General features: G+C 41.0%; 1 protein-coding gene across 3 annotated transcripts; it reads left to right on the forward strand.

Annotated features, from left to right (window-relative positions):
* Positions 1-343: 343 nt before the first annotated feature.
* slc38a4 (solute carrier family 38 member 4) lies at positions 344-27,203 on the forward strand. Of its 3 annotated transcripts, none has more exons than XM_058078069.1 (16): positions 344-483; positions 11,179-11,412; positions 11,520-11,616; positions 12,807-12,922; positions 13,176-13,249; positions 13,395-13,487; positions 13,557-13,638; positions 13,714-13,796; positions 15,518-15,576; positions 15,983-16,243; positions 17,797-17,876; positions 17,955-18,055; positions 18,450-18,574; positions 23,654-23,798; positions 25,121-25,218; positions 25,371-27,203. In XM_058078069.1, exons 2-16 carry the CDS (start codon positions 11,288-11,290, stop codon positions 25,473-25,475), a joined length of 1,644 nt encoding a protein of 547 aa, XP_057934052.1. In that variant the 5' UTR covers positions 344-483; positions 11,179-11,287; the 3' UTR covers positions 25,476-27,203. The 3 variants fall into 3 exon arrangements, with proteins under 3 accessions (XP_057934052.1, XP_057934051.1, XP_057934050.1); XM_058078068.1 differs by lacking the exon at positions 344-483 and adding an exon at positions 4,526-6,543; XM_058078067.1 differs by lacking the exon at positions 344-483 and adding an exon at positions 7,015-7,841.
* The last annotated feature ends 464 nt before the right edge of the window (positions 27,204-27,667 follow it).

Here is a 27,667-nt window from a genome sequence, read left to right on the forward strand (position 1 = left end):
AAAATAGGCGTGTGATTATATCTGTATTCCAGTCATTCTACTTTAACTTTGCCTTTGACATGTCATTGCAAAAATGTCCCTTTTTGTCCCCAGACCTAATGTAAACAGACATCAGCCAGGCGGGAAGGGGGGGGGGGGGTTACACTATCATTAAGAAATATTGTGTCTGGACTTTATTAACCTATAAAAGAAAATGGAGCAACAAAGATCACTTGAAGACACTAAAGACAATAAGAGGCTTTGCTCATTTCTTCTACCTGCAGTGGGGGGTATATTGGAGTGGGGGGACGGGGACGGGGACGGGGACCCCCCCCCAGTAGTGTAACATGAAGCTTCAGTAGCAGCCGTCATCACATGGCACATGGAAATTTCCACTCAGTCTCCTTGCCTGTTAAATGGGAAGGGTCTCCATCTCTTGTTTCCAATAGTCCTCCTCTACTGCTACTGCTGCTGCGGCTCTTAACAGTCCACCACTTCCATCGGGTAAGACCTTTTATACTGCCTTTTCTTTCTCTTAAGCTTTTCATTTACTGCCTGGTAGCGTCTGGGTGGTTAAACATTATTAATTATTATTATTTAATAGGCTGGAATGCTGTGCAGCTTTCATGCGCCAGACAAAACCGCACACACTCATGTTGCACGCTGTGAAGTTATTATAGAAATCGCTTGAAGACATTTCTTGCGGATGATTATTGTTTTAAAAGAGAGGAGAAAGCAACAGTAGCGCTTCATGCAGGGTGTTGCCAGAAGCGCGAAAAAAAGTCGTCTCGATTGAGAGACAATCATAACGTCTTATGTTGACAACGCTGCTAAACACGTCCACGTCTTGCCGCACCAGTTGCACACTTTTTCCACCAAAGTGAACATTTGAGCGTATTTAGTTTGTTTTTGCCACGTCTTAGCTCGCTTTCCACGCGTTGGAGAACAAAACAAAAAGGCTCAGCGGGGCTCACATGGCGTGGGTGAAACACGATTTGGGGAGATAATGACTGAGTTGCAATGTGGAATGTTGTTTTTTTTATTTTCTTTGGTGAGCTAATTCATGTGTTATCGCTGCAATCGGGATCGGGCGGTGGTGGAGATGCTGTTACTTTAAGCAAAGACTGGATAAATCCTAGAGTAGTGTTTTGTGCAGAATAAATTAGTACATTTATCAATTATAATGGTTTCTCTGTCATATTTGGGGCTTAAGGCACAATATGCATTACTTTAGGCCAAAAAGGTACACTGAGTTCATATAAGAGTCTGGAAAAACTGTGAATCACGTTTTTCTTGCTTGAAATTGAGGATGCAATCCTGTGATTACTTTTAGACTGTTTGTATAGTTCTGGTCTTTCTGGGGTTCCTTAGTGGGAGGTCCTGGAAGGACAGATGACAGGGCACTTTCTTGATACAAATGAATAGAAAGACTGAAAATAATCCATCAAGTTAAAAACATGGTACACTCCACAGTATAGTCGTGCCTTGCAATAATAAAAGTGTTTTTTTTTTAAAAAACGAACTGTTTTGCGGTTGACTATGGCCAATTATTAGTCAAACAATATAGACAAAGGTATACGTATGTAGTATTCTGGCCACTACGCGTTATGTAATGATTACTGTCACAGTGCATGACCAACATGATTGAGTAATAAGTAGTCCCCCTCCCATTCAGTGTGGAAATGGTAAGTTTTTGGCTTATTTGTCCTTCTTCACACTCTGTTTTAAACCATTTCTTAAGTTTAGAATCAATTGAAGGCTCGCTAGGTTGCAAATGTTTAAAGTCTTGCGTCCTTGCAGTGATCCCGTAGCCTGACATTGCAGTTGAGCAATGTGGTGGTAACAAAGAATAATAGGTGTAAAGGTGATAGAGGGGTGTTCTTTCATGGATACAGGGCTAATAGTCCTAAACAAACATAAACATGGGACAGGTTAACAGTGATAAATGAGGAACGAGTGTATGTACATTCATGAATGTATAATAAGGACAAGTCTAAAGAAAAGTGAAATTGCTCCACTTCTCAGTCAAATTTTGTACAACTCCACTGCTCAAGACGACGTGTCAAAAGGACAACCTGAACTATAATGATGGACAAGTTTTCCAATTGCATACACAAAGCTTGACCTACATTTTCCATATTGTTCCATTGTGTGGCTTATCGCCGCTTTTCTGCTACATGTTTATCCTGGTCTTAAGCCACTATGAAGCAACACAACCTGACCACACACATATTTATACACACTTGTGTGACTGGTCTTGACCTGCCACAAAAAACAGGTTGAGCTTGGAGTATGTGGAGGAAGGGCATATTTTAGTGACATGTTCAGCCTATGGTTGCCTCTCTCTGGTTGCTATAAATACACAGTGACCATGCATATATTCCCCCTTGGCCTGCTTCATATATATATATATATATATATATACGTATATGTACTTCTTATGTAACCACCAGTGACCTCAAAGAAGTATCCATTCAATGCATGTGTAGCTTCATTTTAACCCAGGCATCAATTATGTTATAGAACTGACTTGCAGACACAGTAAAACTCTTCCTTCATTATTATGCAGAGCTCCCTCTACTGTTATATGTTATATATGCAACCATGGTAAATGAATAGCATCTACCCTAGTGTTGCTATTTCTATACACTGCTACTTGAATCCTTTTTTTGTTTTTACAAGATGACATCTCATTAAAGTTGGACTTTAATCAACTTGCACCAAATCAAACCATGCTTAAACCCATGCTTTATTTCCTAGCATCGATGCAATCGATTGATTACCTTTTAAAGGCACAGTGGCCGGAAAAGAGGTAAATGATGATGCATATGAGGCAATATAGACCTAAGTAATGTTTGCTAGGGCAAAAGTTTATGTTGTGGTAACACTGCGGTCGAGAATTTAGCAGTGCGGTGTCAAGGCTATTCATCTGAAATCAATGTACAACATGTCCAGACATGCGCTGAGCTAATAAACGCCCTTAAACGCGTCACAGGGTTCACCAAAGGTGCCCGATCCTCTTCTCATGGAAAACAGTGAGTGGAACATCATGGCGGTACTCAGAGGGGGAATTTGTTTCCCTCTTTTCACCCGCTGCATGGTCGTCAGAGGTCAGCCACGGGGTCCCGGCGTCTCATTCAAGATCTTGGAAACATGAAGGGATGTTTGCCGACACAGCTGCTTTGGACACTTGGTTCTCGTTGATGACGTTCATGTTTTACAGCTTGATGTTGATACATTGGAACATCTCTGTGTGGAGATTGCATGTTCTCTCTGTGTGTGCGTGGGTTCTCTCCGGGTACTTCGGCTTCCTCCCACATTCCAGTTGGTGTGAACGTGAGTGCGAATGATTGTTTGTCTATATGTCTGGCTGCACAAAGATGGCTGGGATAGGCTCCAGCATACCTGTAACCCTAGTAAGGACAAGCGGTACAAAAAATGGATGTGTAGATGATGTGTTACATAATGAAATGAAGATAAAGTGCACTAAATGTTGGTGTATGAATGATGTGGATAGACTGTCCTAGTCTTTTGGCTTAGGAGTCATCTACCTTTGCACTGCGCTATGTTAAACAAATCCTCCTGGGAACATCAGGATCTCTAGGGCTGAACCCATTAACCTTCAAATAAGCCAGGAACGTATACAACGAATTACAAGTTGTAAAAAAAAAAAAAAAAGCAAATGTCTCTGTCGTCACGCAACTGTCGGCAGATCAGTGGAAAGTGATAAGAGATAAGAGCAGGTCAGAAATAAGGTGAGGACACACCAGGTGCTCGAACAAAAGGCCATGTTTAAGTTGATGGATCTATCATACGTTATTATTCCAATAGATGCATTTCATCATAATGTTTACACTGTCATGTCAGAAGAAGAAGAAATGGGAAGGTGGTTGTTATCTCAACATGTCCGATGTGTGATAAATTCCTCCCAGGTGGGAACACAGACAGATTCCGAGTTCTGTCTAAAGCTTTTGTGTTCGTGTAGTTCCCTCTGACAACGTGGCAGTTGGAAATCGGGGCCGACCAACGAAAATAAATGGAAGCTGCATTGGCTACATGTGTTATGTGGTGACAGAAAAATAAAGTGGAAGGAAGCAACAATTCAGGCCTTGTTTCTGGACTCCCTCTACGGAATGGAGTTTACTCGCTGTGACAACACTAACAGCATTAAAAAAGTTACGTATTAAGACAAATAACCTGTAACATGTACAGTAGGTGACTCCCCACAAATGGCGAAAAAACGTGAATAATAATAGACATACCCATAAAAAGGCCACTTTGCACATGTTGCCGTTTCAATCCATCACCGCCTTTCAAAACAGATGAATTAATAAAACACACTGTTTTGTGGTTGAATACAGCCTATAGTTAGTCCAAAAATATGCAGATTTAAGCACATTTCTTCTTCAATTAAGAATTTTCAAGCATAAAAATGGCTCAAAATAAGGCATTCAAGGACAATGATAAAATGTAGTCCATCCTTTACTCAGTTCCCCGAGGGGAACACATTTATACCAACACACACAAGCACGAGTCTGTAAATGGCTTATTTGCTTAATTGCTAATGCATTGTTTGTTTACTACATGGCGCCCTATTACAATATTGGGTAATAGCACCGTGGCATGTTGGCCACACAGCCAGGAGATCCGCGTTTGAATCACCGTTGGCATCTCAGTGTGGAGTTTGCATGCTCTCCCGTTCTCCTAGTACTCAATTTTCTCCCACATTCCAGAAACATGCATGTAGATATGAATGTGAGTGTCTCTACGTGGCTAGCGACCGGTCACCAGACACCAGTCGAGGTTGTACGCCGCCTCTCGTGTCAGCTGGGATAGGCTCCAGCATATCCCCACGACCCTAGTTAGGGTTGCGGACTAGAAGATGGATGGATATTGTGTAATACAAGTGTCAAGGTGACTATAGGGGTGTTATTTCATGTCAAGAGGGCTCTAATAATGTTACAAAACGTGTATAGAAGGTCATAAACAGGTTTTCTTTGCACTCTTGATGAAAATATTCCATTTACTAAGTTAAATGTTGTAAGCGAATTGTCAACCAGTCACATTTCTTGATAAAAGCCTGTTGTTTGATTGATTTATTGTCATGAATGTTTTGTGGTATTGGTCGCTGTTGAAGCAACTGAGGCAAAATGGAGTACACTACTTGAGTGATGCGAGTAAAGGTGCTGTGGATGCAGTCTCAACTAGTTTGTTGACGGTGAATGTTGAGAAGAAACACTAGGAAACAGGAGTTTAGAACATTCAGAGAGAGCTTCTCCCATCCCCTTACACCTAATATAAAATGTTCCCTGCAGTTAATCAAGGAATAGGTGTGTGTGTTAATGTGTTAATGAATAAAAGTCCTGTGGACAATAACAATAGAGGCTGTTCCACCAATAATATATAGACCACATTGTAGACCGTGTAATCAACGTCTTGCCTGTGTCATATGATGCTATTATGTCATATCGCTAACCTGCAAACAAGTTGATAGAGCCACTAGGTTTGGCACGCAGGGGCTAGAAATATACGTTGTCTCAGACCTGTGAAATTCTTAGAGGCCCTGCGGGCACTGTGAAGTTTTTCAACGTGATCTTAAGGTTCTTAACAGCCGACTGGAGTGCTCTTCCCAAGTTCAAGTTCTATTTGTTTTTGAATTTATGTATACTACTTCTGTTATATTTCATGTTTCTGCGTGAATATATATAAGTAAAATGTGTTGTTTCTGACCTGCTTATTAGAGATATTTCCTGTGGACACACATCTGCGGGAGGGCCTGCCCCACTTCTGTGATTCCAGGACGGACTGATTGTCTACAAGTGCGTCACACTGGAGATGTTTTGGTCAAAAGAGGAGGTTAACAACCCCATACTATGATGATGACACAAACATGCCCCACTTGGCGTCTTGTTTACCGGCTCTTGAAGCTAATGTTTGTTTATACAGCAACTTTCACAAGGAAAAGTGCTTCAAATTGAAATGTTAGAATAACTACAGTCCAATATTTATAAAATATCTATAGAAACAAACAGGAGGAAGTTACAAGGCCAAAACCTACAGCAAATATAGGAAGGCATCCTAAAAATTGACATAAAAAGTCAGTTTCACAAAAAGCTTGCAGCATTTTGGCCTATAGGAACCTGGATTTCGAGTATTTACAAATACAAATCTGAAGCCCAAATGCAAGCAAATGTAGTCATTTATGTCGTTCTATATGTGGTTTATCCATCAATATGATTAACTGGTTAGCTTTGCAAAAAACAGTACAAAGGAACCTCCTTCAAAGACGTCATAGTCCTGTTTACACAGAACTTATCAATGGTGGTAAATTCCATGGTGGTGTGTGAATATATGTGGCAATCTGCCATTTCATAACAGGGGTATGTCAACACAGGTGAACAGTGAACAGCCCTCCCCGTTGCTAGGAAACTTGTGTTTTCAGGTAAAAGTGATGGAGACGATGGAGTCGTTTTGGAGGGCCTAACTCTGCTTTAAGTACACAGTTTTTGAGGGATCTTCACTGAGAAGCGTCGAGAAGGGCACCATCCCCCGCAAAGGTTCCTGGTTAGTATATCACAGCGTTGTGGTCACAGGTGACTGGCTGAGAATTTATGTGAACTGACACACACATACTTCAAGGAAACTATTTATGGAATGTTGCCGCACTGCTGTAGCATGTCATTTTAGTGACATTTTTGCAACATCCTTTAAAACATCATTTGTAGCTCACGTTCATTTAGCCACCGACACTGTGCACCCTGCTCTTTAAAATAAGAATGTGATGTATAAATGGTGCCAGGGTGCACATGATGACCTGTATTATGGTGAACTGGTTTGCCAAACCAAACTATGAAGGCCTATTTGCAGAGGTTACATCCAAAACCACAAATAATGGATGCAGCCATAAAAAGCCCTAAATAAGCCTATTTTTGATACTTGAAACCCTATAATATGCCTCTCACAGTGATTCAGCACATTTTAAAGTCATTTTCTTTGCATTAAGAAACAATTATAGGCCTAGAGTATATAGTGTTTTACTTACAAAATGTGCAGTTGCACATCATCATGACATGTCAAGGCATCTTCCTGCTGGAAAATGTTGAAGGAAGCTCTGCGGATAGCGCCATTAAAAACCAATATGTATCTAAGTTAGAATTAAAAAACAAAAAAAACAGAGAAAAAAATTAAAAGTTGATTTAATGCAAAGCACAGTACAACTTGGGTGATTAAACTAATTGAAAACTATGAAAACTATCAGAGGATGCTCTTCACAGCCAAGTCCACTTCAAGCTAAAGTTGAGGCATAGTGCATGTTTTCCTTTATTTGGACACTACGAACTGGACCGAGATAACACCGCCTCATCCCTGACATGTACATGACCTTGGGCACAGCGACATCCCTCTCCAACGTTGCGCTCTGATTGGCCGACTGGCGGCACAGCCTACCACACCTACTGCCCAACAGTTGTTCACCATGCAGCTGGCCATGTGCGTGTGTACAGGGACTGACCATCACTTATTTGGAGTCGCTCATGTGACGTGTCATGTGATCACCTTATGAAGGCGTATTTAACAATGTGACAAACTATACTCAGACTTAAGTTGTCTAACTTGGTGTATTTTGTATTGAGGCAGTGTGTGTGTGCGCGCGCGTATGCACAAGCAAGAGAGTTTGGCACTTGTAGAGGCAATGGAGAGCCCTGTCCTGATTGGGTGACAGAGGTCCTCCCTTCCCCCTTTTAAAAGCCTCCTTTCTCACCTGAGTTACAAAATAGCTGCAGCTCCTCAACCATTCACATCTCCGTTATTTAAAAGCATCTTTTTAACAAAAAGGAGAAGTTTATTTTCCACGGATCTTCTCTGTGAGTATGCTTGTTTTGTTTTAATTCACCATAGAAAATGTTTCTTGCTGCAGGGTATATTTGAAGAAGACAGCTTCTGTCCACTTTCTGCACTTCTCTGCTGTCTGCTGAAATAATTTTGCCCTCAACTGGTTGGCTGATGCAAGACTTTGTTTGGGCGGAGGAGGAGAAATAGGATCAGAATCCCTTCTTTCTGTTAATGCAACCTATAGCTTATTGCCTGTTATTGCATGGCCTGTTGTTATCACTACACTGTGTTATTTATGCCTTGGCGTGTTTGATTAGGTAATATGAATCTGTGTCAGTATTTTTTGCCATACAGCATTGGAACAACTGAACATGTATTCATGCGTAAAGGTGTTCAATAAAACGTATCCCCGAAAAACGAGGTCAGTGTGTGACCCTGTTGACATTTAACATAAACACAACAGCTGGAAACTAGAGTGGAAAAGCTGTGATTATGATAGCTTGTGCTTTTTTAGGACATATTTGGCAGAATGCGGGTTTCTCGGAGAATGCAAAAATGACCCTGGGGATCATTCAATGTTTCTCCATGCAAACTGAGCAAAGACACATGTCACTAAAAATGCATGAAAAAGCCTGCACAAAAAGTATGGACAATATTATGGTTGCAAGAGGGGAAGTATTATATGTGAGGGTAACCCAGTTAGACAGGTTAATCCTCTTGGCAACGAAAAGTCTAAACATTTCTGTCTGGCCACATAGCACAAAGGAGATTAGGCGTATTCGTGGGTATGTGATATGGTTGTTAACGGTAATACACACGCATAATCGCCACTGCTTTACTCACGCTTCCATCCGGGGTTCAGAGGCGGAACAGAAGCATATCGCTAACAGAGACTTGCTGGTCAGATCAAGTCAGGAGTGAGGGTCAAGCGTTTTAAACACCTCTGATGTCAATTCACGGCCCCCTATTGACTGTAAACACAGCTTGTGTATTGTGATGCAAAGATGCTGCTCAGCCGCTTCTTTCGACAGAGACAGACGCAGAACGAGTATTCAGCACCTTTATTGTTTCCGCTTGATGACCTTTGATGTCATGGAGTGCATGATACCGGCCTTGTGCAACGGAAACTTACCGTGGCCATGTTGTGTGTGCCTTTGTCAGTGCAATGCAATAATCAACAAGTTCAACAAGTACACTTACATTACACTTGCTAACTCTAGGGGGAGCCCTGGAGCAATCACACTTATTACATAACTAACAATCTTATAGTTTTATCCACTGCGTAGTGGCCGCTCAATTAAGCTCTTAAATCTGAAATCTAAAATCTTTTTCTGTTGTAGCTAATGACTTCTTGTCATTCCTTGACAGTTTCCATTGTGAGATGACGTCGGTCGTATTAAACATCCCCGCTTCTGTAGAAACTCGTGCATGACAAGTGTCAAGTGCAACGTCTTTGTCACGTTAACGAAAAATACACACACACACGGCCTACATGGCTGATACTTCTTGCTTAACACGTTAGCCCATGCTGTTATTGTGATCACATGCTACATAGATGTGCTGGGCGGAGTCTGGAATGGACTGCTTGTGGCAATATGGATTTTATATGCAGGCCAATATCAATATTGAATAGGGAACACCCTTAATTAATACATTGACTGCAGTGACATAATTCTGGCATATATAGTAAGTGGGTATCTCTGAAGGTTTGGTTCTGTGCAGGGATGGGTACTTGAACCTTACCTGACGATTTAAATTATTATTTAAATTATTATTCATTATTATTTTCTGTGATAGGAATGGACAATCTCTCCCAAAATGTTGTGAATGCTAATGATAGCAAACGATTTAAATTTGAGGTAACATTTTACAATATGTTACCGGTACACAAAATTACAGTAGTTAATGAGGAACAAACTTACCTAACCCTCACCACTACTCATTAGTTCCACAATAACTACTCTAAATGTATACGTATGTGTCTTAGTTCTTCAGTAACTACTCTACTCATGAATTCCTCATTATTCATCATTCCTCGGGGGCTACTCTACTAATTAGTTCCTCGTTATCTACTCTAAATCTATGTGCCTTAGTTCCTCAGTAACTACTCTAAATGAATATACCTTAGTTTCTCGGTAACTACTCTACTCATTTGTTCCTCAGTAACTACTCTAATTCTATGTGCCTTAGTAATTAGTTCCTCATTAGTTCCTCAGTAACTACTCTAATTCTATGTGCCTTAGTCATTAGTTTCTTATTAGTTCCTCATTATTTCCTCACTGTCTACTCTAAATCTATGTGCCTTAGTTCCTCGGTAACCACTCTACTCATTAGTTCCTCAAAAATGAATATGCTTTAGTTCCTCGGGAACTACTCTACTCATTAGTTCCTCATTAGTTCATCAGTAACTCCTCTAATTCTATGTGCCTTAGTCATTAGTTCCTTTTTCATTAGTTCCTCAGTATCTACTCTACTCATTAGCTCCTCGGTAACTACTCCAAATGAATATGCCTTAGTTCCTTGGGAACTACTCTACTCATTAGTTCTTCATTAGTTCCTCGGTAACTACTCTAATCCTATGTACCTTGGTCATTAGTGTTTTATTAGTTCTTCATTAATTCCTCAGTAACTACTCAAAATCTATGTGCCTTAATCATTAGATCCTCATTCGTTCTGCATTAGTTCCTCAATAACTACTGTATTTTTGTGTACCTTATTAAGTGAGACAAAATTCAATTTGGTAGCGCCTCTGCTGGTTGAAACCAAGTAGTGCACGCCCTTTTGCCTCAGTTGCTTCAACATAATAATAAATAAATAATCCACTTTTGGCTTGGCTTGACCGATAGTTCCTATCTAAGAGCTCTTTGTGAGAATGTGACACAACAATTTGGGTTACATCGAATGCGGACATTACATAACATAATGATGTTAAGCTGCACATGGAAATTGTGAAGTCGGCCTCCCTCCATAAAGTGGGGGAGTGAACAAGGAGGCCTCTTCATGGCTGAAGAACTCATTGCATCCTTGGCCTACTTTCAGTGTTTGTTTACTTTACTGCGGCCAGTAATCTTGGCGTATATAATATTTCACCAAAGAGAACAAAAGAAGAACCACTATTTGGCATTTTGTCAACAAATACTAAAACCAATGGTGCAATATATGGAACCAGAGCCCAGATAGTTTTGGACGAAGAGAGGTGCTCATGTTGCACCAAGCAACTGCTTTCCTCTATGAGGTAACAAAACAAATAGCTCCAGGAAATGGCGCAGACTCTCTGAAGCATGATCTCCATCAAGCCAAAAAGACCACATGCGTTATTTAAGCCCCTGAAGTACTCTTAGCGTGCATTTGCTTTTCTCTTACTCACAGGTAAAACAACAGACTGTGCAAGCATTTAAAGGAACCCATTGTCGCTGAGCAACAAAGTTGGCATCTGAGGACAACTTCCTTCTCTTGTCCTGCTGTGCTGTGAGCTACTATGCCGAGTGTTGTGGATCGGATGGAGCTGAGGAAAGTGTCGACGGAGGCTGACGATGACAGCACCGACAGTTTGGATGACCGTTACACGGAGCCCATCGATTCGGAAAAGGCCACCATTAACAGGTCAGCAGTGTTCCGTATAATCTCACAAGAAAACCTACTGACGGCCTGAGGAAGTGTACAACATGCAACTACTGTAACCTCTTTGTGTGCATTTTCTGCTTCTACAGTCAGTTTCTGGACGACAACGAGGATGGCGAGAGCCAAAAGTTCCTGGCGAATGGCATCATGAAGAAGAAGAAATATGAAGAGTACCATGAAGAATATGTAAGCTCGCTCAGAACACAGAAGCACAGAACATAGCACAATTTTTACAGTTACAGATATTCCTTGGTTGACAAATTATTTTTAAATTACAATTTGGTTGTCCTGTGATTGGCTGGCGACCAGTCCAGGGTGTACCCCGCCTCTTGCCCGAAGACAGCTGGGATAGGCTCCAGCATACCCCAGATGGACGGATGGTTGGATGGAAATTTTGGTCATGAGACTTCCTCGAGAGCTAGCTACAGTGCCACGTACCGCAGAAATATTCAATATTGGTTGCTTGCTCATTAACTCATTCAATACGAACTATTTTTCAAAAGACAAATCCTTCAGTACCGCCCATTTTAGACAATTTTCAATCCACACAGAATATTCTTTGGCTTTATAAACATGTAATCTACCAAAAGAAAGATCGGACTCCTGTCTTTCATCATAAAAAAGTTAGTCAGCTACCTTTTTCCGTTCTTTGGTAACCGGCAATAGAACATGGGTAAGTTTCAGAAATATATCAGTCCCCGACTAGAAACACAACAAGCATACCAACATAAACAACACAAAAAAAAGTGGTTGTTTTCCATCAAAATAACCGCTCATTTACAAATATAACAGCAGAAACTATTTTGTATGCTACATTCCCCCACGCTCTCTCACTTCCTCCTTCCAGTCATGTGTGATTTGCACATTAGCATGATCCCTGCCTAGCAAATGCACTTCTTCTACCGTAAAAGTGCTCTGAAGCGTTAATGCATTAGTACAGAGTTGCTTCATCACCTCTTTTTGCCTCTCGCACCAAAGACAAAATGTGAACGACGTATAAATATGTAGTTAGGATCAGGCATTCTTTGGTATTGAATGAGTTAAAGGGAAACTGCACTGTTTTTGGAATTTTGCCCATCATCCACAATCCTTAGGTGAGACATGCATGTAATGGGACACCCCTAAAAAGCCCACTATTAATACACCACAGCGTTTGTTGTGTTTGGTGTTTTATTGCTGTATTGTAGTATGTCCCCTGTGCATTCTTGTGTACAGTGTGAGTGACTTAGGAGTGAATTTAGGTAGAATATAGGCACCAAAACTCAACTTATATCACAGTCTAGGAACAGAACTAGTACGTAACCTGAAGACCACCTGCGCATGATGACTTTTTGTACTCCTTCTCATTTCTCTCACTATCTTTTCTATGCAATCAGCATCCAGGCCATACCTCCTTTGGAATGTCGGTCTTTAACTTGAGCAATGCCATAATGGGCAGCGGGATCCTGGGCCTGTCCTACGCCATGGCCAACACTGGCATTATACTGTTCACGTAAGTGTCACCATACAATACTAACTGACTGATAAAACATGTGTGTGTCAATGAAATGACCACCCACTTGCTACGTTTCACCTCCTTGTGGTCCACATGCACAATCAGCATTTATGGATCTAAATGCCCCCTCCATCCATTGCTCATGCCCAGCTCATAAACTGACTATTATACTAATATGTTACGTGCTGCATGATTACAATTACAATAAGGATTCCTGGTCAGTTAATGCTTTCCTTGCTTTTTTTTTTAGACTCCTCCTTATCGGTGTTGCCATCCTCTCCTTGTATTCTGTACATCTGCTTCTTATGACGGCTAAAGAAGGAGGTTAGTATTTTATTTGACTCCAAAAAACAAGGATTTTCTGCCCGGTAGTGAAAAGGCCAATAGCCAAAAGCCAGTATTTCCTTAAGTCACGATGCTTGAAGTTTATTTGGTGTCTAAATGTCAGTGAATTTGTCTGTTGTGGCAGGGTCACTAATCTACGAAAAACTGGGAGAGAGGGCATTTGGTTGGCCTGGGAAAATAGCAGCATTTGGATCCATAATAATGCAAAATATTGGCGGTAAGATGCAGGCTTCAAATTCAGGGATACACATTCCTTTACTCTTTTTAATCTGATATCATCTTGCAGCCATGTCTAGCTACCTCTTTATTGTGAAATACGAGCTGCCAGAAGTGATTCGGGCGTTCTTGGGTTTAGAAGAAAATACTGGGTAAGTCAAAGTGATTATGATGTAAGTATGAACGTTATATATGTATTCTATAACTGGTTTACACTGTGATTGCAGTGAATGGTACCTCAATGGAAACTACCTGGTGATATTCGTGTCCATTGGAATTATTTTCCCCTTGTCTCTACTTAAAAATCTGGGTAAGTGTTCACACGCATCTGCATATTTTCTGACAAGTACACCACATGGTGGCGCTGTTATTAAACCCTATAAGTTGGATCATAATGACATTTCTCACACAGCTCAATGCTCTCTGCAAAAAGTAACTTTAGTGTGTTTCGCTGATTCAGCATTTTGAGCATGTGTCATCAATTATGGTGTATAAGTATATTTTTCTTAAAATATGAACCCTGGGGCTTATACAGTGCTGCGGCTAACTTATGGATAAATTCTTGTGGCATTTCTGTGATTTCAGTGCTTTTAATACACTCACAACAAGCTTGTCAACTCGTTGGAAATCTCAGGAGGTCATTTTCTTTAACAGTATAACAACATAACAGTCTGACTCACAGTGTGATTGTACTGAGAACACTTTACTAACATGACTCCATTCACCACACCGCACCTTAACACTCCAAAGGTGTACAACAGATATATACAAACATGCATGTTCCAGTAAAAGTTTAAAATGATAAAAAAAAACACCAACATTTTAAAGTAGTAGTTCTTGTAAAGGATTGTGTCTGAGCGCTGCAATGACGCCAGCCTCCCTCTGGGCTCTGGATCCTCTGGCTCTCTCTGGTGGACAGAGACACTACTGCAGTACCATTCAGAATTTTCTATGCTTTCCATGCTCCTCAAATGAATGGGTTTTGCCAAACAAAAGGTATAACTTTTGAGTGTTAAGCTGCTGCGTGATGAGTTTATTGTATAATAAAACCATGGGTCATATTGTGAATAATGAACCCCCTGTATTTTACAATGGGTCGACAAGCTCGTCCTGAGTGTTTTCACACCTCATGATTGGCTCCTGTCATATAAGACTGGGACTCACGGACTTGTGAGCACCATAATATGCCATTTCATGACACGGGCACGTGCAACTTAAGTATCGGTATGGCTTATACACTGAAATTTACGGTCATTAATGAAATGGGGTGTCCTCATTTTTCCACATGACTGTATCATACATGAAATTGACACTTACTGTATATACACTACTATTTGAGATTTCAACATGGTCCAAAAGTGGTACTATCTTCACATTTATTTTAATTTATTGCATTTTCCACTGATAGATTTAATGAAAATTAAATTTGCCAAAATCACCACTAGAGTGAACAACTTTTTCTAACTACTTAAAAAATATATAAAATAAAATCTAACAGACTGGCATGATGCAGTGCAGTTGTACACCCCTCTTAGCGACAATAATAAATGTATTGTCCTACTGTTGTGGGCAGTGAATGAACATTATTGTCTGCTCGGGTTTACAAGCGGTCAGTTATTGCTGTGGACTTGTATCCATGCCACATCTTTGCAGCTGTTTGCAGTCAACCAAAAGTAATATAACACCAACATCTTAGTCAGCTCTGGCAAGTACAAGTTACTGGAAGGAACACTCGCATGCATGAACTTTAAAGATGATCATGTTGAAAAATGATTTGGCTCCAAAAGAAGCCCATTTCATGGAATACGTTGGTACAGCCAGATATAGATTTAAACTATTTCTGAACCCACATTTTTTTATCAGCCTATTTTTGGATGTTAGTCCAATGTGTGACCCATATCCTGAAATAGCAAATAGCAAAGTGAATCTGCAGCTGTTTATGAGAAGTGAGTTAGCAAAAAAATAGCACTGATATCCACTGTTTGTTGTCTTTTTTGTACATTCATCTAGAACACTATTATTCTTTTGCAGGTTATTTGGGCTACACAAGCGGATTTTCTCTATCTTGCATGGTGTTCTTCCTGGGAGTTGTAAGTTTATCTTCTTAATTAATAATACCCTATATGAGATTTCAACAACCAACAGCATAGTTCCACAGCTACAGCATAAAAACAGCCTTTGAATACTTAAATCCATTGTACTTTAGTGTTAAATAAGGTTACTTTTGGGTTGACCAAAGTAAAATGTTCTGAGCAAGATTATACAGTAATGCACACATATTTCTTCACCAAATAAAATTTGATTTAAAGAAGAAATCATATTGCACCAAAATATTAGCTCCCTTGATTAAAAGAAAGTTTTAAAAAATCCTCACTCCTAGAACAACCTGAGGATCAGAGCTCATCACATTCAAATGCACAAAACTTGTGTTATACTGACTGAAAGGGATAGCAACAGCTGAAATGCGATATACCCAACAAGACTATTATTTCCCAGGTGATCTATAAGAAAACCCAGCTACCGTGCCCTCTTCCATTCCTTGACCAACCATCGACCAACGTAAGCACGGATGCCTCGCACATGCCGGGCTTGTACGCGTTACACAACCGCTCGGCGCAGATGGACTTCTCGCGAGCGGACCTTTCCCCGTCCATCACAGACAGCCACGACGTTCACGCCTCGACCAGCGTCCACTTTGAGCCGCACCCTGACGACGACGACATGTGCACTCCCAAATACTTTGTCTTCAACTCACAGGTAGGCTTGCAATGGTACAGGTGTGTCAACTTAAATGATGAGGGATCGTTAAACGAGGCGTAGCAAAATATGTTTGGTTATGGTTAGGTTTTAAAGGTGTGTCATGCCTTTTGCATACATTTGTGTTTGCATACATTTGTATTTAGAGATTTGTGCTCTTTGTATGCTACTGAGAAACTACACCAAGGTATGACACAGTGGGTCACAGGATTTGATAATGTTTTCATTGGGATTTGTTTGTGATAAGCTACAATTGCAGAAAAAGTAAGAGTGAGTAAGGTCAGGGCTTTGTTCGGACCAGTCAGCAAACTTTACAGACTTCGATTTAGTTAGTTAGTTAGTTAGTTTAGACCAGAGGTAGGGAACCTATGGCTCGGGAGCCAGGTAGGGCTCTTTTGATGACTGCATCTGGCTCTCAAGCATTTCTTACCACAATAAAAATGCATTTTTGCTAACATTTTAAAGTAAACCATCACAGAAATGACTGTTAAAAATAATATTTAAAATCAACAACTTTCTTATGCATTTTAATTCGTCCATCTATTTTCTACTGCAATACAGCCAACCATATCTATCTTTCCTGATGATATTTTCCAGGTCAAACACCAAAACTTGATTATTACTGGGTAATGCTGTAGTCTACCTCGGTCATTGAGATGTCAACAAAACATGTAAATGTAAACTTTCCTCCTTTAGTCAAATAGCTAAAGCTGCAGAACCAAGCCTTCTGGTGAAGATGGCCAAAAGAATGAAATACGTGTACTGAATACGGTTCAAAACTATGCAGCAGCAGAAGTTGCATTAATGGCAGCAAGTATTTGATTTATTATTAGACACTGCGCTGCTCACGAAAGTATGCTGGCCACACCCCATTGGTGTGGGGTAGTGTGCCTGGTCTACGTAATTAGAGCCCATTATATCTAAAACTGTTGGTCTTACATAAAAATGCACACATTTTATTGCATTCAATGTTTAAAAAAATGTATATGGCTCTCACAGATACACATTTTAAAATATCTGGCCTTCATGGCTCTCTTAGCCAAAAAGGTTCCCGACCCCTGGTTTAGACGCATAACGTAACCTACCTACTTCACCATGTTGGCGCACAAATAAATATGTACGCACAACACCCATGCCGGAAAAGAAAACCTTGGTATTCTCACCGCAAGGCATGCTGGGTAGCTTGTGGTACTCTGTTGCATTTTCACTTGAGGAGGTTGTCAGAGAAGTAAACAAGGAGGAGTTAACATACTTTTGATAGTCACCGTTTTATTGTTCATAGTTCATTTTGTTGTTGCAGCTAGACTACCCAGCATGCCTTGCAGGCATTTGGAAATAACAGTTTTAAGTTAGCACCTAGCTGTTGTTTGTCAGACACGTAGTTATAGTTGATTTATGTGATGCGTCAACTTGCCATGGAAGTGTTGTGTTGTCGTTTTGTTGCACCGCGAGCAAGTACGTTTGATGGACAACCCCTCCACCAAACTTTGAGTCTAAATGTTTTCCCACCTCTGCTTTAACACAACAGTAATGATATTATATCTTTTCTCTAGACGGCATACACTGTGCCCATCCTGGCCTTTGCCTTTGTGTGTCACCCCGAGGTGCTGCCTATCTACAGTGAGCTCAAAGAGTAAGTGTGCTCCTTTTCTTTCCAAATGTATGTATTACACAAAACTTACATGAAATGCATATGTTGCTATTTGTGCAGTCGCAGCCGGAAAAAGATGCAGAACGTCTCCAACCTGTCCATCCTGGCTATGCTCATCATGTACATGATGTCTGCACTGTTTGGCTACCTCACCTTTTATGGTAAAACGAGTCAATATCTATGTTGAAACCACATGTTGACCAATTTAACTATCAGGACATCTAAAGCACATTCAAACATGACCTCTCACAGCCGTAATGTTAAACTAGACACCTCGATAAAGATACCAGGGCACCAGTAATGCATCCTGAATGTCAGACATTGTCTAATAATAATAACATGACCCACTTGGCCAACAAACTAGTGCTTATTTTCAGTCAGTTGGGTGTGAATTCCACTGCAACCCACACCACCTCCAAACATGGTTCAAGTAATCGCATCTCAGTCACCTCACACTGGTCCACCACGCCTGCACCAAGGAACTGTTAACATGTAAACAGACTCATGTTCAGTGTCCGTTATTTGACAAGTGGCTGTTTCCTTTGCAAATCACAGAAAACGTGGAGGCGGAGCTGCTTCACACCTTCACCAAGGTTTATAAGTTTGACACGCTGCTGCTGCTTGTGCGTTTGGCTGTTCTGACTGCCGTCACGCTGACTGTTCCCATCGTGCTCTTTCCCGTAAGTATCATGTATAAAATACAATCGCATGCCTTCTATGATCACCTTCCCTGTCATACACAACAGTGTACTGTATTCCTACCCTTGCCATAGTAGTAGGCAATAATGCCGTAAATACTACATTTGCATCCATACGCCCATATTTGCTGGCCTCTGCTCTAAAACACACCATGCCGCAATGAATCCATTTCAAATAAACACTTGCCCTTTACCCCATAGTAAACAAAGGTGGTGCCTACATTTTATTATTAAATAGGTATGATTTCAATTCATAATGTAAAAATCTATAATATTAAAATTTTTTTTTACAAGTCCAGCCACCGTTGTGTCAGGAAGTTCATCCAGAAAAGAAAACTAAGACAAAAACGTGAACTGACTTGTTGTGGTCATCCCTGCTGGGGAAAAAAATCAAATGATTAAAAATGTTAATCAGATTAATCACATTTTAAAATTATAATTAATCATGATTAATCATCACGGTCAACTACGTCTAACACCAGCCTCTTTAATAGTAGAAGAACATTTGAATCACACTTTTAACGGCGTTATTGTAAACAACTATGGGTTGCGTTCACTGACATCTCGTAATTTTAGGTAAATGTACTTGTTTTAAGTGTATTTCCCCAGCATACTTAAATATAGCAAATTGTTCATCAGGAAGAAGAGTTACTTCATGTTTATTTACACATACACACACACATTATAAAGTTGTTTTTGTGCTGTTCGGAGTGTCCCCGAATGCATCCAGGCATTCTTGTAACAGGGACTAGAGACATGTGTGAGTTGGAGGTACATACAGTATACGTGTTGGAATTGTACTGCAATTGATGAAGTCAGGATGAAGTTCATCATCACCAAGCTGAGTAATTGAGCCGATACATGCAGCAATTATGTACATAATTAAACAATTGGTTGGAATCACTGGTCCAATGATAATAATATATGTACAATAATGAATACAAACTTTATAGCTGTTATGTAGCATGTATAGTATTTCCTCTTATATTGGATTATGTTATGACAACATTTAAGATTATCGCTGACTATAAATACTACTGTTAGATATTTGCTGCAAAGGCAGGTTGTATTTTATGTCATAATGAGAATGCCTTAAGTGTTCTCTTGGCAGATTTACGATGACAGCAGGAGCTTGTGCTGGAAGGTGAAATACCAAAGCACACCGACAGGGGGTGTTAAAGCCTACCCACATACTTGAACAGTACATGCATAACGTACATGTACAGTACAGCTTCAGTGTGTGAATGGTTGGCCTGTGATTACAGTGCCCACAGGAACACCCCTTGTTGCATTCATTCACATATTCCCCGGCCAAATATGGCCAGGACCTAAATTTAGGGGAACAAACTTGGCTGCTGATCAAGAGGAAGTGTTAAATCCAGTACAGTGGCCAAAAAGGGCAAACAGGCCACAATGTCCAAACACGGAAATTAGCCAAACCATAAACAAGCAAAAACCATAAAACATGTCTATGTTGTCTATGTCTATGTTTTGGATTCGAGGGTGTTTTTGACACTTGCTATTACCTGCGTAATTTTGCAATATGTTTGTGTTTGGAACGTTTGGACGTTGTTCACCATACTCCACTCTCATGGCTGTTTTCTGGTCTTGGGGTGTACTAGCTGCAGAAAGCCACCAGAGGGCAGCAGCAGCCCTGTAATCAGTGAGCCTGCTGCAGTGTTTGTTATGCAAACACATCCCACACTTGTGCATTGTGATTGAATGAGTCATAGATGATGCTTGTGTATACATTTTAGCCTCGTGACGGACACACATTATCACAATGCCGACACGTCCACCACTCACCCCTTCATCCCACCTACTTATTCCAGTGAAGAGAATGTAGTCTGAGACGGGGGGAGGATCCTCCCCCCCCACGCTTTCTCCGCAATGGAAGTTTACTGGATCAGAGTGGACAGTGGAAAAACCCTCACCTTGACCACTGCTGTCAGGCAGAGTTGGGGAGCGGGGGGATAAAACCAAACATGAACAACTGCAACTGTATTTTGGTTATTTAGCAGCAAAAATTGGCACTGAATCTTACTGGTGTTAATACAGGGCATTTTATACTAAAGTATGCAACAGAATGCCTATTACTATTATAACCTACAAATGCATGTTAAATGAAACGTTCAACAGTGCTAAGAACCTATTAGACCCGCCAGTACCTGTAAGGGCATGACTCTCAACTTGCTTTGTATTAGTCATTTATTGTGATTAGCGCTAAGAAAGAACAGCATTAACCAAATAGCTGGCATAGCAGGCGGGGTTGTGTTTAGAGGCTAGGCAAGTTTACTGTACGTGTAAAGACTAGGGGTGTCACGATGGACTTAGCTCTTGAGAACAAAGCGACAAAAAGTAGTACAGCTTAGTACAATGCAGGTACATTTAGTAATTACTAACTAAAACAATAACAGCAGTTATACCTGCTGCTGCTAATCATTTATGTTGACTTGTTATGTAAAGACACAAACAGATTTTGTGCAAAAAAAAAACCTACAGTTCCAATCATGGGTTATCAGAGAGGGTAACGAGGAAGTAGTGAATTTCCAAAATAGTATCACATGTTTTGATAGACGTCTGATACAGCGATAGTGTTTTGATCTGACAAATCTTAAGTATGTTTGTCCAAAGCAGAATTATTACAGCTTCTGCTTGGACATTAACATTTGGATTGGCTTCTGACTGCTCTGTTGTCACGAGACAGCTTTTCTCTTTAAAAAAAATATGGTTACATTTTACAAATTGCACAGCTATCATTTCCTCCACCGTGGTTTGAAGCTGATAACCTGCAAATGACCATTCCTGAGACATCAGATGGAAAGCAGCGCCGTCACCAACTTTCCACCTGACATTTGAGAATCTCGAAGCCTTGAATCCTCTCTGACCTTCATTTTGCCTGTCGGCCTTCAGCGAGAGATTAACATTAGCTTTGTCTGCGACTGGCTGTCCTCAGCTCCCGTGGAGAAGTCGTATATATACGCACATGTGTTTAGACGGGACAATCACGTGTAGGGTAGATAGAAAAGGGAGGCCAGCTCACACAGGGCTTTGCAAGGATTCAGTGCATTATGAGGGGGCTTTACATGGAGGCACCCATGCCCCAGTTCTCAGGCTTTTACTGATGGGAGCTGATTACCTAAAACATAATTTTGAAGACATTTGAGTGATGCTACTTGGACCTGTTTATACTCAAGGCTTCCTGTTAATCGCTGTATGTTGAGGAACATAACAGATAAAACACACTCTAGTTGATTAAGATATTCAAGTCATACTCATAAAACATTGCATCAGCTTCTAGAAAGTAAGCCACACCCCAAAATTAACCGTGCAGTATTAATCTGCAGTATCTATAATTATTGAATAATGTTTCATTTCCTCATTTGACTAATTATATCATATGTATGCTTTCTCTTTCACTCTTTCTTTAACTAAATGCATTCAACTCTCACGTGTGGCTAAGCTAATAGGATACAGAACTACTACACTATGTGTATGTTCATTTAAAAATGTTCCGATTTACTGCAGGTAACTTGTCTTGTATCTTGTCTGCCACTGCGCTGGAGTAACACGAGGTGTTCGCTAGAGGCCTCTGTAGAGTCTGTTGTATGTTTTGTTTCCATTGCAAATAATGAAGTGAATAGGCAGCTGGCGAGCCGTCATGCATCGATTGTTGTTGAAATAAAAAGGGACTTTTCAGACATCTGTGTTTGAAATTGCCTATATAGAGATATTTACATGACACCGTCTTTAGATTTCAATGCGTTTGCAAAACCACTGCGTGCACCAAGACGTCTGCAAACCCTGATGATAATCTACTGCTAAATCTGCATGCCTGCTTTGAGTGTCACCTCACTAAATCCAGTTGTGACTGGCCCATTCTGTCTGTGTTACTAGTTCATCCACATTCCCATTGTGTGTATGCATGGGGGTGGCTGACAGGTAAATAGCAGGAGTCAGTGTACAAAGTGTCCAAATATCACACAGTGTGCTCCAAAGGCTTCGCGCCAGGTAACAGTTGGGTGCCAAATAGTTTGGAGCCTTTCAGAGAAATGCCCCGTCTTGGTTCGAGTTTTCCAAGCCGACCTAATTATGCAACAGCTGCCGGGGGGGAATGGGTGGGTGCAAGGTTGTAGAATTTTAAGGGGGTTGCCCTTAAATTATTGTCATTATCTCACATAACTCTTTAACTGTGACTTCTTTTTGGCAGCAACCATTTAGCCATTATGCTGGCCACCCCCCGACAGTCATAATGAAGGTCGCCCGGCTGGGACTGTGGAAAATGTACTGTACCGCTTAAAAGGATACATCTCTGTCAGCAGTGCATGACGAAACTAAACAGAAAGCTACTTTTGTCGCCTTAGCTGACTGGATATAAAAGACATAAGATAAAGGAAGTAAGGATCGTTGGTGGAAATAAACAAACATCCTGTAAAGACACACCTCCCCGCCCCCACTGCATTCAATCCCGCCTTCCTCTCATGGCCCGGCTGATGCAATCCTATGGTTCCCTTGCACTGCAGGAGATAATCCTTTGCCTTTTTGAATGGCCACCCGCAAGCCCCGCCTCTTAACCTCTCCCTGCGGGGGCCTCAGGCTACACCTGATGCCACCAACCTTTCACCCACTGGAGGCTTGAACGGGCTGCCTGTGGCTCAAGCAGTGCCGGGCGTCTTAGCTGAGGATCCGTGGGCATTTGACACAATTCGGTCATTCAGTATGGGAGTGAGGCCCATGAGTTGTTGTTGTTCCTGGCTGATAGCATGTGCTCACACGTTGAAGACTGCTTCTTTCAGCATGTCCTGATAAAGCCTAAACAACAGGTGATATCGTTTTCACAGCCTTCTGAATGGTCATTACAATATACTGGAATCAGTCCCTCCCCTTCCGCTACGTAGCCAAGACGGTGATGACGGAGGCTCCACACACATAAGCACTCAAAATTGACAACACATCACCACGTATTGGCCTGCCATGCAAATGACATCGTCTGTAGACCTTTGGCCTGAAAATTCTCTTTTTACAAGAATGACTCAAGCCTCCTTCCGTTTCTCCACCCAGATCCGCTCCTCCATCACAACCTTGCTGTTCAGCGGCCGAGGGTTCAGCTGGCCTCGCCATGCCATCATCGCAGCCACCGTCTTGGCCTTCAACAACATGCTGGTCATCTTTGTGCCCACCATCCGGGACATCTTCGGCTTCATCGGTGAGTTGTATTGAAACTAAGGGCGGGAGGCTTGTCAGGTCTTAGAAGCCGTGCGGTCCCGTGAGAAAACCATGACCAGTTTAAAGTGGTCTTCACGGCCAAAACACTCAACATTTACACAATCTCTCTCCTGTTACGGAGTTTCCGCTTTTCTCCAAATTCTAAGTAATAAGAGTGCATTTGTTTTAAAACAAAAAAACTACATCAAATTTAACTAATTTGCTACCAAAGATGTATTTATAAGGCTTTCTCCAACCCAAACGCTCACTCTAAAAGACGGATTTATACATTTTTCCGCACTTGAGGCAAAAAAGGTGATGACGCAACTCCACAATAGAAAAGAGCACATTTGGTGCAGTTTTAAGCCAAAAAAAAAAAAAAAACGTCCTTATATAAGAACTTTCTCATAGAAATACACGCTGCGCAGTAACCAGGAAGTGAAAAGGCACGGCGTCTTGTAGCATTGAAGGGAAATTTGCATGACGCGCATGCATATGCATGCACTCACACACTTCAGATCCAAATGTGAAAATTGTTCATGGTGTTACATTTGTAAATAAATTGTTATTTTCACATAAAACAACCATTTTTTGTGTTGTTTATGGTGTGGCGCAATATTGTTTGTGCCTTGAAAAATCATCAAAAATGGCCGGTACAGAGAGGCAAAGTTTTTGAAAAAAAAATGTCTGGGATTGAATGAGTTGATGTAAGTGTACATTATATCAGTTTTATGTGTTGTTGTTATAAATAACATACAAAGACATTAGATCAGTGTCAAAGTTGAATGCATGTGATCACGCTCATGCTCCTTTGCTTCCATGCTAATGAGCCAAGCCACTGGTGAGGTCGTTGAGCGTCGGGAGAAGATGACTGTTCCTTATTTTCGGATTAAAATGAAAAGTAACTACCTGGTATTTTCATCATTAATGATATTGAATATGAAAAACACACTGCGTCTGTCACCCACACGCATCAAACCCCTATATTATCATACCGATGGTGAGTCAGCATTCATTTACATCAGTACCTGACAATAGCTGAGACGGGTGTGTTGAGTGTTGGCTAGTTGTTGTTTTCAAAGCCAAGTTGTTGCACTTTTCTGATGTGTGCCGTCAGTGATTAGTTTCAATTTCTCCTGCTTTCTGTGTCGCTAAATCAAATATTTAAAAACTGTACTGTAACATCCATCCGCACAGCAGTCCTTCAGGGGTTTGACAGAACACAAGCTATTCCGTAGGACGCAGAAAGGTTGGGGATTGTTGATATAAAATACGGAATGTTCCCGCTTGCACATTGTTGAATCTGCCTTTTTGCTGTGTCAGGTTCCTCGGCAGCCACTATGCTCATCTTCATCCTCCCTGCGGCCTTTTACCTCCGCCTGGTGAAGACAGTGCCGCTACGCTCCCCGCAGAAGATTGGAGTGAGTCCACAGGAACACACATATGCACTTTCTCACGATATCGGTTTTCCTCGGAGGAGGTTGGGCTGTATCAAAGATTTCACCAGATTCCCGCCGCGTCCTGACTCATCCTAACACATTTAATATCATTTTGTTCTCGTCTCGCTCCACAGGCGGCCGTCTTCCTGGTCGTGGGAATCGTCTTCATGATTGGCAGCTTGTCACTCATCGTCCTCGACTGGATCCACAATCCGCCAGGCTCCAGTGAAGGACACTAAGAAGCGACATTCGCAAAGAGGCCTCAATCCCTCCTTAAACATTCATCACGGTATATGAACATATCAACATGTTTTTCACTTTATCCATTGATATGTCACGGTCCCCGAATGCATCGTCGTCATTGTCATTTCCAAGCCGCGAAAAGGCAGAACGTATTTGTCACCAGACGAGCGTGTGAATGTGACATTTGGGGACGGCGTCTGTGGCCCTCCTGAGGAAAAACACGGAGCACTTCTCAGCATCGTTTTGCAGCGTAGGACTAACACATGTACACTCACAGCCAGTCGGTCATTTGCTGCTTTTCAACGTGAACAATCAAGAAAGAAGCCTGCCAAAGTCTGCATGCACATACGTACAGTAACACTACTCAACTGGTTTTAGAGTCATACAAACTCTGATATTTTACGACATGAAGCGGTGGAGGGACTTCCAGTATTATAGTCACATGAGGATCTGAACATATATGTACATAATTACGTGTCTACTGAATCGTGTTGTACATACTATGGAAAATATGCTTCAGGCACTTGATGAATGTCTAACTATGAAACAATATTTTATCGATATTTCAAATGTTTTCTAAAGACGCAGTCAACGCATTTTAATACCATGCAAAGGTCAAAGCAGTGTGATGTGTTTGTAAGCTGTTACACTGAAACGATTTAGTCATGTGGTTCATTTCGTCCATGATTGGGCTCTACTAGAAATGTACTGGTGCCTTTTATGATTATCAATAACAGTTGAACTTGTGCCTTTTCCTGCATTAATTGGCTTTGATTGCCTTGAATAAGGATCCAATTCTCCTCCTCTTTTTGTCATGTACACATCCAGCCAAAGTAGACCATATTTACAGATCCTTTGTGGATCTAAATACATGAGGCAAATAGATATTTCCAATGAAATAGTGTTTATGTGCATGTTTTTTTGTTTTTTTTTTGCATTACACACATGGTCTGTTTGGACAATTGTATATGCTCTGTAAATAATCTGTATTTTATTGTATACTGACTCATTGTCAGCACGTGTTGGGAGTATTTTCTGAAATCCAGTGTTTGTTTTAGTATATATAAATATAAATATGTATAACGTGTTACATTTTTTCCCCTCGCTGTATGACAGTAGGGCCTTTTTTCTCTTTTATTGTATATTTGTAGAAATATTTTCACTTTGTTAGCCTGTCACATGAGGATGATTTTATTAGCGTTTCACAAAACACCGTTTTCTAGCTTGTTATGTTTTGCTACCCAACGCTGGGTTCAAGTTTAAGTTAAAAGTGAACAACACAGAGGGAGAGCAACCACAAAACTTGCCAGAACCTTGCTCTGCCTGGACAATCAAACATTTATGAAGATTTCTTGACATTTTTGCATTTCTGCTTTTCACCTAGTTGGGTTTTAAATCTTTCAACCCACACTTCTGCCCTCTAAAGTATCTCAGGTATCCTTGTAAAAGTTTCCATCTTGCTCTGTCTGTACTCTTTTGCATGAATGAGCCAAGCTGCTGTTCACGGTGAAGCGGTCAGAGTCAGTGTTTTATTAATAAAGAGATGCAGAACCGCTCGGCTTGCCTATATGGAGGATCACCGACCCCAGTGCTGTCCACAGTGCCTCGACATCATGTGGAATTAAGGCTTCACATTTGTAAAAAGAAAAAATATCCCCACAAAGGGCATGTTTTTGTATCGGCGCTGCTGTTTCATTATGAAGAATAAAAATGTGAAAAAGTCACTTGTGTGTTATCGGGGGGGGGGATCCGAGCGGATCCGAGCGGCCCGGTTAGTCTTATCATACGCAACATTAGGATTACATAAAATGCTTACATAAAGTGTTTAGACTGGAGAGGGTACAAATTGTCACCAGTGCCAAAAAATATTATCAGGCCATAGGAAATCAGCGCTCTTGTCTAGGTAGCATCCAGCCATGACTTGTAACACCAGCGCGTAATGTTCCCAAACAGGAGGAGAAAAAGCGGGAGTTAGATAATCTCAATGAAAAAAAAACAATATGTGATAAATGAAGGTAGTATTCCAGGAATAGTGTGTCAAGGCTGGTTTTGTGATGGCACATATTACACATGATTGGATCTAGTTATTGTAAATAATTACTGGAGACAAACACCTGCTGACGTCTCTCGAGGCCACTGAATGAAAGAGATGTCACCCCCCCAATAGAGGACATACTGTAATTACCTG

Source organism: Doryrhamphus excisus, chromosome 7, assembly GCF_030265055.1.
Source record: "Doryrhamphus excisus isolate RoL2022-K1 chromosome 7, RoL_Dexc_1.0, whole genome shotgun sequence".
Lineage (NCBI taxonomy): Eukaryota > Metazoa > Chordata > Actinopteri > Syngnathiformes > Syngnathidae > Doryrhamphus > Doryrhamphus excisus.